This window comes from Notolabrus celidotus, chromosome 10 (genome assembly GCF_009762535.1).
Source record: "Notolabrus celidotus isolate fNotCel1 chromosome 10, fNotCel1.pri, whole genome shotgun sequence".
Lineage (NCBI taxonomy): Eukaryota > Metazoa > Chordata > Actinopteri > Labriformes > Labridae > Notolabrus > Notolabrus celidotus.
The window spans coordinates 9,656,776-9,671,200 of NC_048281.1; the positions used below are offsets into that span (position 1 = coordinate 9,656,776).

General features: G+C 43.5%; 1 protein-coding gene across 1 annotated transcript in view; it reads right to left on the reverse strand.

Annotated features, from left to right (window-relative positions):
- Positions 1 to 14,425, reverse strand: part of gli2a (GLI family zinc finger 2a) — a 65,115-nt gene that overhangs the window by 9,073 nt on the left and 41,617 nt on the right. Inside the window, 5 exon segments of the mRNA XM_034693153.1 lie at positions 1,813 to 1,953; positions 2,318 to 2,428; positions 4,512 to 4,707; positions 5,021 to 5,222; positions 12,623 to 12,844. Coding sequence (XP_034549044.1) covers positions 1,813 to 1,953; positions 2,318 to 2,428; positions 4,512 to 4,707; positions 5,021 to 5,222; positions 12,623 to 12,844 — 872 coding nt within the window.

The window sequence follows — 14,425 nt, forward strand, 5'->3', positions numbered from 1 at the left end:
AAAGAAGCACCAGTAATCCCCTTGTTCATTTGTTGGCATGTGTATCATGCGAGCCAGAATTACACATTAGTTTATTTGAAAATGATGTGCGTGTGAACATTAAAAGAAGACATCTTAGACAGAGACTGTATTCAGAACTCTCAAAGTTATCTTACTTCTGCTTTTTAACAAACTCAACTGACTTAAATTGGAGACAAATATGCATTCGCTGTGAACACAAACACACAATGTTTCTCAACAGACACACTTAAAAACTCTCTCCTCATGCACCACATGCAAATATCCACACACCCAGTGGAACCACTTTATTTCCTGAGGACATCCAGACCCACAACGCTGCACTTATGTGGCCACCTCTGCACCAGAGAGAAAGTTCAGTGGCTGATGATTCTGCTGAGATCTATTTTGGGTGAAGGAGGAATGGAAACAAGTGTAGGCTTCTATTTTGAGGTTACGCACAGCTGTGAATCCGTAATTTATGATTACTTTAGTTATGTGGAAGCCAAAATAAATCCACAGGTGTTTGTTAGCTTTTATTTTATTTTGCTGAAAGTAAGGGGACATAGATGTGCAGCAGGAGGTGATGATAGGTTTTCGTTTTTGTGGTTAAAAATGTAAAAATCGATTCAACACCTCTGGTTTACATGTTTTATTTTAGATTGGATATAAATATATAATAAAACTGGCCCTTCGGGGATTTGAAACACTGTGATGGTCTTACATCGTCCATATGATCCGCTGTTAGTCTCCTCACTAATCCTGCTCCTACTGAGTCTGTGGTTTGAGAGCAGTATTCAGGGTTACAGTAAAAGGTTGCGCTGGTCCTGATTGTTGCATCTCATAACAGCTCATCCACCTCTGAATCTGTGGACCTGACATAAGCCCCTTCTAACACTGCCCAGACTTCACTGACGGTGGGTCTCAAAGTGGAAAGCAAGAAGAGAATTTGGACTGGAAAAAGGGGGAAGCACAAGGTTCCATAACTCCAGAGCTTCTGGCACGACGATGGATTTATGGTCGGCCCTCTGGGCTTCAGGGGTTGCGGGTGTTTCTGGGAGTAAGAGGTTAGGGGTCAGGGGTCATGGGGCTGAGGGGTTGCAGGGGCACAGCTGCAGGGCTTGGGCTTGAATTTGGCGAGAGCCGGCAGGCTCATTAATGCTGCGCGTGTCAACCAAACAGGAAGGGATCCGTTACTTGACAGCTTTCAGAGTGGACTCAATCAGCACCGACTTAATTAGCAGCAGAAGAGCAGTTAGAACTGTTTTAACTTAACAACAACAACAACAACAACAGAGGGGAGGATGGCTCGGTGTGGAAATAACCCTCACAGTGAAGCATACTAATAATCTAGATGACTGTGTCCCAGAGTAGCTAGAGAAAACCTGAAGGACCTGACTTTGAAAAGTTTGTGTTTTCACTGTGATCAAACAGTTTAACTAGAGGCCGTTTTTAAACAAAGATCAGATCATAATGTAGTGAAGTAAGTCCATTATTATGCAGACTTTGCTCTTTTAACACTGAATCAAATAATTCTGTCCCAGCTGATAAATGTGTCTTCATTCTTTGATCTTGGTACCCGTGGTTCTGGCAAATAAATGTCCTGTAAACGTCACACTCTCGTCCAAGCCTTAAGGCTCCCTCATTGACTCTGACGTCATCTCAGCTCTCTGCTGCATACATTACAGCCCCTCCATTATGCATTTGTACCATTTCTACCATCAACAAGGCCCAATAGTTGCACCACATCATTGCCTTAAGCATGCTGTGTACAAGTTCTTGTGTAATTCATTCAATGTACTTATAAAAACTTACATGAACAAGCTGGTCCTGGGTGTCGTACTCCTTGGTGCAGCCCTCCCAGTGGCAGTTGGTCTCATATATGGCCTCAGGCTCATGTTTGCACTCATCTTTATCCAGATCCTCACTTAGGTCCAAGATGCCCCCACCAAGGTCCTGAAGGAAAGGTACAGCTCTGTATCAGAGGAGCGAGCACTGCTACAGACGCACCATTAAAACATCTTTTACCTGAATCTGCATACAAGACATTAAAGATGCACTCTGTACTGTTCTGTATCTCCCTTATCTTATCTGTTTCTTCATCCTAATGAGCTGTTTCTTGCTCGCCTGCCTTTGTCACTGATTAAAGTCGCATTTTTATTCCCTACCTATAATCAATGTGAGCCAAATTAGCTACTGTGTGGGACTGATTTCACTGTAAGCAGCTGAGGAGATAGCTAGATCTCAGGCTCTTTGAAGGTCAAAAAAAAGCTTTTCTTTGTAGCAAGTTGTTCAGGATTTCAGTCTCTGATTCTCTTACCTGAGAGGAGGGGGAGATAGGCAGTGGACCCTCTGCTTCCGTCTTCACCTTTGACCTTTTGGTGGTCAATGGGTTTACCGTGCTGCTCACTGCTGGGTCTCCACTGGCATTCTGAAAGACCAAAGAAACTAAATATCAACATATAATACCTAACTCCCATAACTGTGATAGACACAAAGTCTAACAGTCCTTAGCATAGTTAGTCCAGCTCTGTATATTACAACCAGACACATTTTTTCTTTTTACTTTGACATGTTTCGACTACAAACTTCCTGCAGTCTACCTCAGAAGAGTCACGTGATGATGGTGTGGCTTTACTGTCAGCTGATTTATAGAGGTTTGGTCATGCTACCAGTAGCGGCAGGACGACCATGCCCCCTGATGCCCCCAACAGCATCCCAGGTATGTAGGAAAAGGCCAAGGTCATCCACCAATGTCGCTTCCTACATATGCTGAGCTCTTTTAGAAATCTAGCTTCTGATGGAAAAAATTATTTAAGTTATCTGTTTGATTTCCCTCCGAGGATAAGTGAACCTTCTCCTTGTTGGCAGAAGTTTAAACTCTGCATAAAAAGAGCAGTGTGGGTCTCCAAGAAAGGAAAGTGTGCATGCATTTATTTCCATGTAAAAATTACAACAAGGGACCCCAAGAAAAGTAGCTTATGCTATAATCTTAAACAAGCATTACAATCTTAGAGATGTAGTTTTGGAATTTGACTTTTTATAGCAAAAAAGGCGGCAAAATATAAAGTCTGAACCACGCTCATTGATGCACACTCGTTCAACGAAAGCCAAAGTGACCTTTCAACCAACTAATTCATAACATATCAGAGAATCCACAACTTAGAACCCAACTCTCACTCATTCGTCTATTCTACTTAATCTAATTCAATTTATCAAACCATCAATTTCCTCAGGGAACAGCCGAGACACCTCACAATTGTTTTTGGCTTGACAGCCTGCTGTGAAGAGATTTGTGGAGTCCTGGTTGCAGCAGGCAGCCCGGTCCATAAGTCAGACTGGGACCCGCCGCCGAGACTAAACAGTTTAGACTGCTTTATGTTCGCCAAAGCCACAAGGAAATATGAAAGAAGAGGAGTTATTACCCTCGGTACAGTGGAGGAGGAGGCAGGGGGGGTTAGAGGTGGGGGTGGGTGGGGCTTTGATCTGCAAACGGATTCTTAAGATGACAAAAAGACACGCAAGACCCTTAAAAGCTCTGATGGAAGAAAAGAGAATGAAAAATTCAAAGCTGCTCATGAGTTATTGTGTATGTGTGTGTAGATTAAGGTTCATTGGAGGGGGTCCAATATTAGAGGGGGGTCCTCTAATCCCACCCAGACGTTACACTTGAGTTCAGCATTTCTGGGGCCTCGATGATTCATTCAACTGGCTGAGAACCAAAATGGAAATGTGGTTCTGATCACTGCTGAAATGCAGCTGTGTGTGTTAGTAAATTGGGGTGTGTCTCATTCTTTTAGTACGAGTGTATACCATACACCGGAGGGAATACTGAGATACCTCTGGTGTTTGTCAGTTGACCCTGTGCTGAAACATGGCTGATAGCAGCGCCAGGTTGATCCCTGAGTGGGAAGTTTACATTACCAGTGGTATATACAGTGTGCTGATAAGGAGAGACTGCAGAAAGCAAGGCGATGAAACTTTAATGATGCATATTTCTCAAATGAGATGATGTTCAAAAAATACTTGATTTAAACTAGTTTGAAATGTAAACTTAAATGAAGGCCCTGCTCGATTCTGGGGTTTGAATGACTAACAGGTACAAAACGTTTTGGAGTTATTTAAGCACAAAAATGCCTGAAAGAAGTTTAAGAGCAGCAACTGGAAGCCTTGACATATTTTTAAATTACTTAGGGGTACTAAAAAGAGGAAAGATTTCAGTCTATAGCCAGCTGAAGTTCTTATTTTGTTTGTATTGATAAGAGACAAAAGGTTAGTTTGGTTCCAAAAAAGCTTAACATAAGCTTTATCAACATTAAAAATGTTCACGCTGATCAGAAATCAATGAAAAACAACCCATTTGTTTGCACATAAAATCAACAACTCTCCCAAATATTAAACCTCAACATTAATGTGATCAGAGATATGAAATATTTGATTTCTGCTTTTCTTTTGTTCTATTATTGTGCTGTAAGAGTTTGTTACATTTAAGGTTCTGAATACTGCGTTCATACCTGGTTGGCCTCAGAGTTGGAGGGGTTGTGGGAGGTGGACATCGGTGAGGCAGTGAGATGATGTTGGCGAGCAGCGAAAGAAGAGGCCGGTTGAATGAGAGGAGGGGTGTGGCCGAAGGCGTTCAGAGTCCTCTGCTGGGACAGCAGCTGCTGGTAGGCCACGGGGTTGATGGGATGAGGGAAGCTAAACGAGGGGCTGAGTGAAGGGAAAGAAGAGCAGTTAACACATGCAAAACATTGTGGACATTCATAACTGACAAGGACAAGACCCACACTTGCATTACATTAGTACCAAAATGTCTTCTTTTACAACAAAGCTCCCTGCTTTGTACTAGCTTTGCTCCTAGCATGCTGAAGGGATATGAGTTCCTTAACAAGCAGCAAAGTTCAAAGCAAAAGAGTAAAAACTGCAGTTCCTGAAGTGTCCACTTGATCTCCCAGTTTGATGATTATGCCCTACAAGGGGATTTGTAATTGCCAGATATGTATACATGTGCATGTAGAAATACCTGATGCCTCCAACTGAAAGGTGCCCATAGGAGCTGCTCGCAGCCGAGCTGGAGCGGGAGTTGTTGATGTAGGCCACCAGGGAGTTTGGTGAAGTACGGATCATGGTCTGCAGGTCTATGCTGGCGTCTGACAGCGGTGAGATGGACAGCGCCCTCTTCCTGCTCAGTCGGGGTGTCAGACGTGGGCTGGAGAAACGTGACACTGGACACAAAGAGACACGGCAGAGACAACGTCAGCTATCTTGGTGCAGCTAATGCAGGGTGAGAACATTTCAGACATTGCAGATAATCTAACATCATACTCGCTAAGCCCTCATGTTTTTTTTTTACATTTCCCGTTAGTCACCCTGGACCATGTTAGAAGAAACACTCAGCTCTGAGCACTATAGCGGAGGTCACAGCCATGCTAGGCTACACTCTATCTTCTGCATCTCTCTCACACACATACACATACACCCGGCTCCCCTATTTAACATTCACATCCTCTTATGCATAATGAATCGCCTCCAATCATTCTCAGTAATTACCTAGATAGTAATCTCTTTCAGACCGCTGTTCTTGGGCAAGTTAAATGGAGGCAATTTAAACAAATTGATCTCAGAATACCATTAGAAAAGAACAAGGCTGCCTCACAAAGGTAGGGTTCACGGCCTCCTGCTAGACCTGATTGTTGCACGTTTCTCCTATTCAAGTAGCAAAAAGGGAACAAGAAAACGGCCGAGCAGACTACTTTCCCATGAACTTGAAGAGATGGCAATTTATTCTCACAAATGTGTTTACTCGCTTTAGATTAATATAGCATGTAGAGGCCATTGAAGTGGTTACCTCAGGAGCTGGAAAATACCAAAGCAGCTGTTCCAAAAACTGTAGTTCCTTGAGTGGCCACTTGGGGCAAGCTCAAAAAGTGTGTCAATCCTCGTTGGCCCTATGTAAAAAAGTCCAACTTCATAGTAATATTAAGCATGTTGTAGTGATGTTGTAGTTAAAGCAGCATGGCAGCTTTATAAAAGATGTCACTACCTGCTGCTTCTTGACATTGAACCTTTACTTTGTAATTTGAGACATTTAACCCACTCTTGATCTGTAACCGGAGAAGTAGGTGATGGGTCTACTTCACACAAACTCCTTAAGCTACTTTAGATCATTGAACAAACAACTTGGGTCAGATATCACCAGAAATCTCTGATATAGGGAACACAATAGTTAAGTAGACTGACTGCATAACTTTGATCACTCAGGCTTTGCCTAACCCTGCACCCACGTGTCCCCACCTCATCCAGATGTGGTCACTTCTGGCTCCAAAACACAAAGATGTTCAGTTCAAAAGGCTTTAAAGAGGCAGTGTATAAAGAAAGTGGTGGCTTCACAATGTCCATTATTTTTTACAATCTTTACTGCCATACCACAGAGACAGAGACAAATCACTTTCTAGTGACCAACAGGTGCTGTCTGTGGACAGAGAGCAGGGCTGGCATGTGTGTCTGCACATGTTTAATTAGGTCATACAACAGACATCAACAGAGGCGCGAGAGGCAGGAAACTCATAATATGCCCATCACAAGTCACCTAAGCACATACACACACATTTTCTGCATGTCACCTCCGCTGCTGTCAATACACGGCCAATCATCGACTCTTGGCTGGTGGAACTCATAACCCCTCGAGCCAAATGACTCCAGGCACCGCTATAATCACCAAGCCAGACCTGCCGCCATAAACCAGGGTCCTACTTCCAAAACTATTACGTTTGGAGGTGGCGACTCGTAAAACAGAGGCATATGCTATTAGTTAAAAGGCCCCCGAGATCGTCAGACGGCAGACTGTGGTGGCAGGGGGCTTTGAAAAAAGATATTGGTGGAGATGATAGAAGTGTGAATGAAAGTGTTGGCTAAGAAAACAACAGACAGTCTGCTGAAATGTGCCTATTTAGGGGTAATTAGTACATTTCAATATCTGGTTTGTTACCCAACAGCACGGGTGAAGTAAAGGAGGGAGCTTGATTCACTCGGGAACACAAATTGTCAGAGGTGAAGAGTTTGTTCTGATAAGCTTTGCCTCGCTCCAAAAAAAGCTGCTCAGATTTGTTGTTTTTGTTATGAGGTGAGCTTTCTGCCTTGCCAACAGATTTAACAGGAGATAAGTGAATTAATATTCCCCTTTAATAAAGCAGGAAACAGGCCTCACAGCCTGGTGGCCTGGTAGGCTGGCGCCTGCCTCCTTCTGGGCCCTGTGCCCAAAACGCCCTCTCTGACTTCAAACCACCCCCGCAATCTTTACATCAACCTCCGCTCAGAGGAATTCATTACACCTCGAGCAACGAGGCCTCGAGGTCTGTGATATTGGATCTTTAAAAGCTGAGTGAATTTTGTTAAGCTCAGTGTTTGAATGGATGTCATTGGTCTAACCTAATTTTACCTGGAACAAATTTCACACAACGCACTCACACACCTCTCACCACTCGGTAAAGGCGTGTTTTATAGACGGCGGTTAATTGAAAGGGTGAGCAGGTTCCGGCAGGGAGTGAGAAAACAGATGTTGCACAGACCGTGGCGGCGCAGCAAATGTGGTAATATGGCATGTGTGCAAATGCGTACGCATGTATGTGACTTTGTGTCTGCATAGTAGGCTGGTTGTAATTGTGGGATCTGGATTTATATAGAGAGTCATAATTACAGGGGCTTCAGTGCCCGTCGATACTGTAAAGACAATAAAACATATCAAAAGTAATGGGTTGCCTGTGCTGTTTTAATCCTAGTGGAAAATGAAAACACGGTAATTGGAGGGTTGTGCTTATCCCCAGAAGCAGCTATAGCTCTCTGTGTCATCCTGACCCAGAGCACATGGAGGGTCATTATCAGGCTCTGCAGAGAACCGGTGTGTTGACTTTTCTGCCATAATAGTGGTTCTTAAATTGGGAAAATAAAAAAAGTTCTTATCATCTTTATTTGAACAACAATGGCCCTTTTAGAGGAACTCTGCATCGGTATTTATGGCTTCTTAAGGTGTGAAAGCTGTTGTATATTCCACTTTTCTGAGAATGTACTGGTTTCTTATTTTGTTCATAGAAACACTAGAGATATTGTAGAACTTGAAGGCTGATTATTATAATGAGAATCACAAACCTTAAAACTAGGGATGCCTGATTTTATTAGCACAATATTTGTATTGGCACCTTAAAAAGTTAATTAGCTTTATTGGTAGATATGAAAATTTCCGCTGAAATGTACGGCCGATAAGTTGATGCACTACTTATGTGCCCCCGAGACAGCTTACAAAAGACAACAAGCTTCAACATGTCTGCTGTATGGAAATTTCCTGAAGTGTCAGAAACAGACACATCACTAAATGTCTATATTTTAGACTTGTCCACTTTGACCTTGCCACCACGATACACAGGGGCTGCAGTTTGTGCCAGCAGCGCTCCAAGCCTCCACATCTTCAGGCAATCCACCCATCCCCTCTCCACCCAAGCTGGTCAAAGTGTGAAAATGTTTATTTTCCGAGTTAAATCTCACTAATGCTAACACTGAGAATTTTATTAGTGAGGGAACTTACGCTGAATCCTCTATGAGCCCCCAGTGTCAGGCCCAAAGCCACCGTTGTGTTTGCCAGTGTGTTTATGCACACACTTCCACCCATGTGCTCATGAAAAAACATACAGTTAAGTGTTTGTGTGTGCAGTCTGAGGGGACCAGTCTGCCCCGACCCCTCGCTCCCCACCACCACATCAGTACACAAATCTATCAGCTTCACCCCCGTCCGCTGCTTCAACACTGAAATCTTTTTCCTCGGGATGGCAGACATTTACTTTGGCCGCTGCTTTTGTCGTGGGAGCTTCAGCGCTTTCCAACAAACTCTGCTCTGATATTTCTCTGCCCACCCAGCCCTTACATACCTGCTCGCTTATAAACAAACAGACCTCTGAATGCCTCCCAATGTGAAATATAGATAAAATGAGACTTATATACTATCAGCCAACATAAATGTCTTTAAAACTATGTTTGATTTAGTTTTTAATTTAGTTCAGAGATCAGCTTACTGAAGAACAGCAATGAAAGGTTTTACCTCAGTTCTCTGTTAAACCTAAACCTATTACCAATCCAAGTTCCAGGAACTTTCAGGTTCAGGAAGTACTTTTCAAGGAACTCAAAGATTGCCCTTAGGTGTCTTCTTCTTTCACTGGGCCTTACATCACTCAGATATTTCATGAATTTGTCTGCGTTTTATCAAAAAGCAACTGAGCAACTAAACAAAATCATGGAAATACATGTTGAAATAAAAAATTCTGCAAGTTGTCAACAACATTGGAAATGCAGAGAACTGCAGACCCAAATCCCCAAGGTTTTTTCCAGTGTTTGGAAAGTACAGACAACCAAGCAAGGGCTCCCTGGAACTAGTTCCTTAATTCAGACCTTCTTTCCCTGATTTGGAAATGTCTTGACCCTGGGTAAAGTTCTTGCAGCGGAAACACAGCCTTAGTGAGGAAAAAGTGGATTCAACAAAATCAGGTTGATGGACTGAAAATAAAATTGCATTTCTAAAAGCTATCCGGAAAAGATGCTCTTGATGCTAAATGCTCGACTGTAAAGGATACGTTACACTGTGTAACCATCACCGCATTACAGAAGCAGCTAAGCATGTCAGAAGGCCTCTTAAAGCTGCTGCTTCAACTGTGTTTGTCTAGCAAATGACATCTTACTGTGCAAAATGACCAATGTTGTTGCTGTTGGACCATTTCTATTTGACAGTATCATGCAAAGGACAACCCCAAGGTTCTCAGTTTGAACAAGATCAATGCAAAACGTTAAAGCTTGGTTCGCCCGATCATGAAAGAAGTTCCTGAATTCAAGTGTCAGACTGGAGATTTGACCAACCGCTCATCATGAAGTTTATAAACAGAACAGTGAGACGTGCAGCCTCATCCAAGAAACCCTTACAGATGCTCGAGTTAACATCTTTTCCACCAGCACACTTATGCACAGCAGTATTCAGTGTTCAACAGTAAACCTTGCATTTCATTTATGCAGAGAGAAAACAGGGGGAGGGAGGAGGCGGCTGTGGTAAGCCTTACTCAGGGTTCACTGAGGGCTTGCAGTTTTTGCGGTGGGTCTGCTGAATATTAGTGCATAAATTGATTTTTAATATGGGTTTATCTGCACTGCTCTCCAAAACTAACGGCATGGGATGAAGCGCATATTTGCCACCTCTGCCACTCCTCCTCCTCTGGCAGTAAATGAGGCTTTTGATTCAGACCGAGGCTGCCCGCGATGACCATTAGCTGGCCGCCTCGGTCAATACAGGCCCTGTGTCTTGAGGCCGCAATGGAAGAGCCTCGAGACTGGCAGAGTGGCCCAGAACCTGACCACATCACTCCCAGCATGGGTAGGACTCTGAATAAAAGCTGCTGGGATGGTGGCAGTAAGTGTGGAGGCTGTAAAGGAGCAGGCAGTGGGGGCTGAGGAAGGTGGGGAGGGGATTGTGGCTATTTGAGCAAACAGCGTTGGCAAACAAGTGTGGGCACGGTAGCACACGGCGGTCACTGAGGTGGTTGGAGGTAGAGGAGAAACAAGGGGGGGAAGGAGGGAGGAGAAAGAGGTGGTCTGCAGTTTGTGCAAGGCCCCTAACCCTCCCTCACCCTCCACCGCTCTGTTTGACTAAGTGATTGAGATAATTTCAAAGATTAACCCTTTAAACTCTGCAAAGGACATACATATGCTTAGAAGCATCTTCAAATGCTCCATGTCCATAGTATCTGTGCAACCTGCCCTCATATATCTATTTCAATATAAAAAACTAAAAAGTAATAAAAAAAAGTTTGTGCAAGTTTTGAAAGCTGGACTATAAAATTCTGAAAGTTATCTATCTTGATTTTTTGTTTTTGATCAGTTTAATTAACATCATGCAAAACCCCCAAAACTATAGTATCTCTTGCAACAGGCTTGCATCAACTTCTGCTATATGTTTTTGCATAGTTTGCAGATAAGTCACCTCATCTACAAATATATATATTGTTGCACAAACATAGGAAGCTTTCATGTTGGAGAAATAGTTGTATAATTTGCTTTCTTTTTAAAGGTTCATCAAATAAGATCATTTAAGAAATGCTGCAGCAGACACCTGCCAGCCGGAGGTCTGTTTTCAAGGGGTTAAGCAATCCTATACCTGACGGAGTTTTCCCTCTACCTGTGTCAGTGTCATGCTGTGACCCTAGAGAGTGACACTGCAGCAGTGAGAGTAGTGGGGCAGTGTTTTTTTTTCTGGGTGGGTGGTTGGACAGGATGAAAGAAAGAGTGTGGGCTCCAGGAGTGGAGCGGGCATCAGTGCCAAGGGGAGTATTTGATTATCAGCCATCGAATAGGCTGACTTTCACGGACACTTTTCCACTCTGTGCGCTTTCTGTTCCCCATTCATGAGGACTGAAGGTTTCTTGGATGCTGAAATCAAACGTCTGTTCTGGTGCCTGACCGTCATCTTGATAGAGGGTGGCGGGTTCTAACTGGCATGAAGAACAAGCTGGTCTCTGTGAGTTTGTGTGCAAACACGTGTACGAGTTTGTGAGCATTTGCTGCCTATTTGCCTGGCTGTGAATTTTTTGTGTGACAGTGTGTGTGTGTGTGTGTGTGTGTGTGTTAAGATGCCTCATCCCTGCCATTAAGTGGACAGCACATGCAGCCCACTGAGTTAATCCTTGCTGCCTGACACACAAAGTTCTCAGGGTAACACTCCTCCAACCTCACACGGATAAAGTCTCTCCACGCTGCCCATTTATGGTAACACAGGCTTTTATTTTGTAGGATGTAACTCATAATAACAGTACACCTGAAACACCAGCAGAATGAAAGACTCCAGAGTAACACGTGTTTTTACGATCTCCTAGCCTCTGGGCTTTTAGTGTTAATGCACCCTAAACCCCCAGCTAGCTGCGGCCCCCATGCTATGTGTAAGTCTAAAAAGCTCCTCTAGCTTTGATGTGGGGAATTCTGCCATGAAAAACCTCCAGAGGAAGAAGAAAAGGATGGTATCAACATGCCTGGTGCTGAGAACAAAGGGCGGCATGGTTGTTAAGTTTGGCTGCTTGTCTTGGATGAAAGACATGCGTGTGCTTTTGTATTCCTGGATGTAAGTTTGATATTTTTGACATTTTGACAAAATACTAGACAGCATATCATGTTGGTTCTTCCACAAGCCCTCCATTACAGGTTCTACTTTTGATCTGGGTCCGGGTTAAAAACGCCTGAATTGGTAAAGATCAGAGGCTACAGAAACTCTTGAACCTTGTCTCTCTCCTGTCTTAATTTCATATCCAAAGACTGATGTGTAAATCATTCAGATATAACAGACCTCTCCTTGGAAGAGGGCAAGGAGCAGTTAAACTTTCAGTGGTGGCAGATCATATCAGCTCTAGCTATCTAACTTTAATGCACTAATTCATTGGCACTGTATAACCACCAACAGGCTGCAATGGCAACAGAGTCTTATGGCTAAAAGTGAAACAATGGCTCAGATGTTGGATGTAAAACTCAAAGTTCAGATAAGCAAAATCTGTTGAAATACCACTTAGATCTATTTCTGTCAAAAAGAAACAAGACATTTTATCCTCACCATCCACAGGGCTGATATAATCTGGGAGATGAGCCGCAGCGGCAGCAGCTGCTGCTGCCGCTGCGGCCGCTGCTGCTGCTGCTCCGCTCTGCATCAGCAGGTCACCGTAGGGGCTTCTCTGGCTGGCACTGGCCATCAGGTGGTAGTACTCTGTGGGGTTGGCTCCTGGAGGTGGAGGGGGGAGGTTGAACAGGGCACGCTCCTTCAGGTGTTCGTGTGTAACTGCAGGGATGACAGCGTAGAAAAATAATCTCAGTGTCTGCTTGTTATGATTCAGTTTTCCAGAATTAAACCTTCAGAAGCAGGGCTCTGTAAAGTTTTTATGAATCCTTATGGTCAAATCAAGTGTGCACAATACATTTAGATTTCGTCTAAATATCATGAAGATGAAGAGAAAGGTTACAAGAAGGACTCAACAGAGACGAGTGCCCTGCTTCACAGATTTGAAGATTTGTGCGTGCCTGCATGCATGCCCCGAGGCATGAGGCGTTTGATAAAAGATGTCTGATGTCTTTGAGGCTTGCTGGGTTGGGGGGAAATATCTCCAGGGAGTAAAGGAAGCAGAGGGAGAGATGGAGCAGGGAAGGGGGGGGGGGCTGTAGAGGAAAGGAATACCACATTCCTGCAGATCTCTGGTGTTGTGTGTGCAGACAGTTTGACAGGCTGAAGACATACACAGAGGACAGGTGCACAAACACATACTCACACACATATAATGCTGAGAAGGCCTCAGATGCTGTGTGTGCAAAGGTAATACTGATGTAAAATGTGTTAACACCTGCAGCATGTAAAGCCAAATTAAAACTGTCAGGAGTTATAGGAGCCAGGAGTAAGATGGATTGTTTTTTAATTATGTCTAACTGTGTCTGCGTCCCCCCTTTTTCACCACTTCCTGGACCCTCCCCCAGTGTGTGGGGTGTGTGGGGGTACAGGGGTGTGGGCCATTGCCGGATTGTTATGCTGATGGAAGCGGAGGGGAAATGGGGGTAGGGAGCAGATTTGAGCAAAAATAGATATTTGGTGGACAACGCTCTAGCGTCCCGTTCCACACACAGACACACTATTAAACACAAAAAAGTTCTGGATCCATTAGAAGCTATTAGGCCATAGCTGCAGTAACATAGCATAGGCAGTGTGTTTGTGCTCCAGCAGCAGCAACCCTGGGATATTCTTTTGGTTTCTACATGGCTGCCAGATCACGTTACCTCCTCGGCAGTGTAGCATTTTGCATCTGAGAGTGTTTGTGCATGAGTGACCTCACTTCTGAAGACAGAGAGAAAAGGAAGAGCAGATACATCTTCACCAGTCCCAGAAAAAACATACATAAAGTTTATAAAATGCAAACAATTTTCCAAACAAAGAGTTGTGAATAGTACTAAAGACGTGTGAATGAACTCCCATATTCAAGTATTCACTGAAAATCTTGGCTATTTAAGCGATCACAGGGGGAATTTAGATTTCAGTCAAATAAAGGTGATTCTTTGGGTTATAATCTGATGTGTACAGCTTTGTTATGACTATGTCTTCAAATGTGAAGCAGTGCACTGTTGGCTTCTTGCAAAAAGTAACAGTTTCCATGTTGTGGACACTACTTCTGTTTGTTGGGCTGCAAGATTTTTATTTAGTGCGTAAAATTCACAATCAAGCAGAATCACAGAAGATACATAAAATGTACTGGAGTAATTTCTGACAGAGCTTTAGAGAGAAAAAGCAACAATTTTAACTGACTATAAGATGTTGAAAAAACTAAATATCATGCAGGGTCTACTTACAAGACTGAAACTAGATTTTTGAAAAGATTAT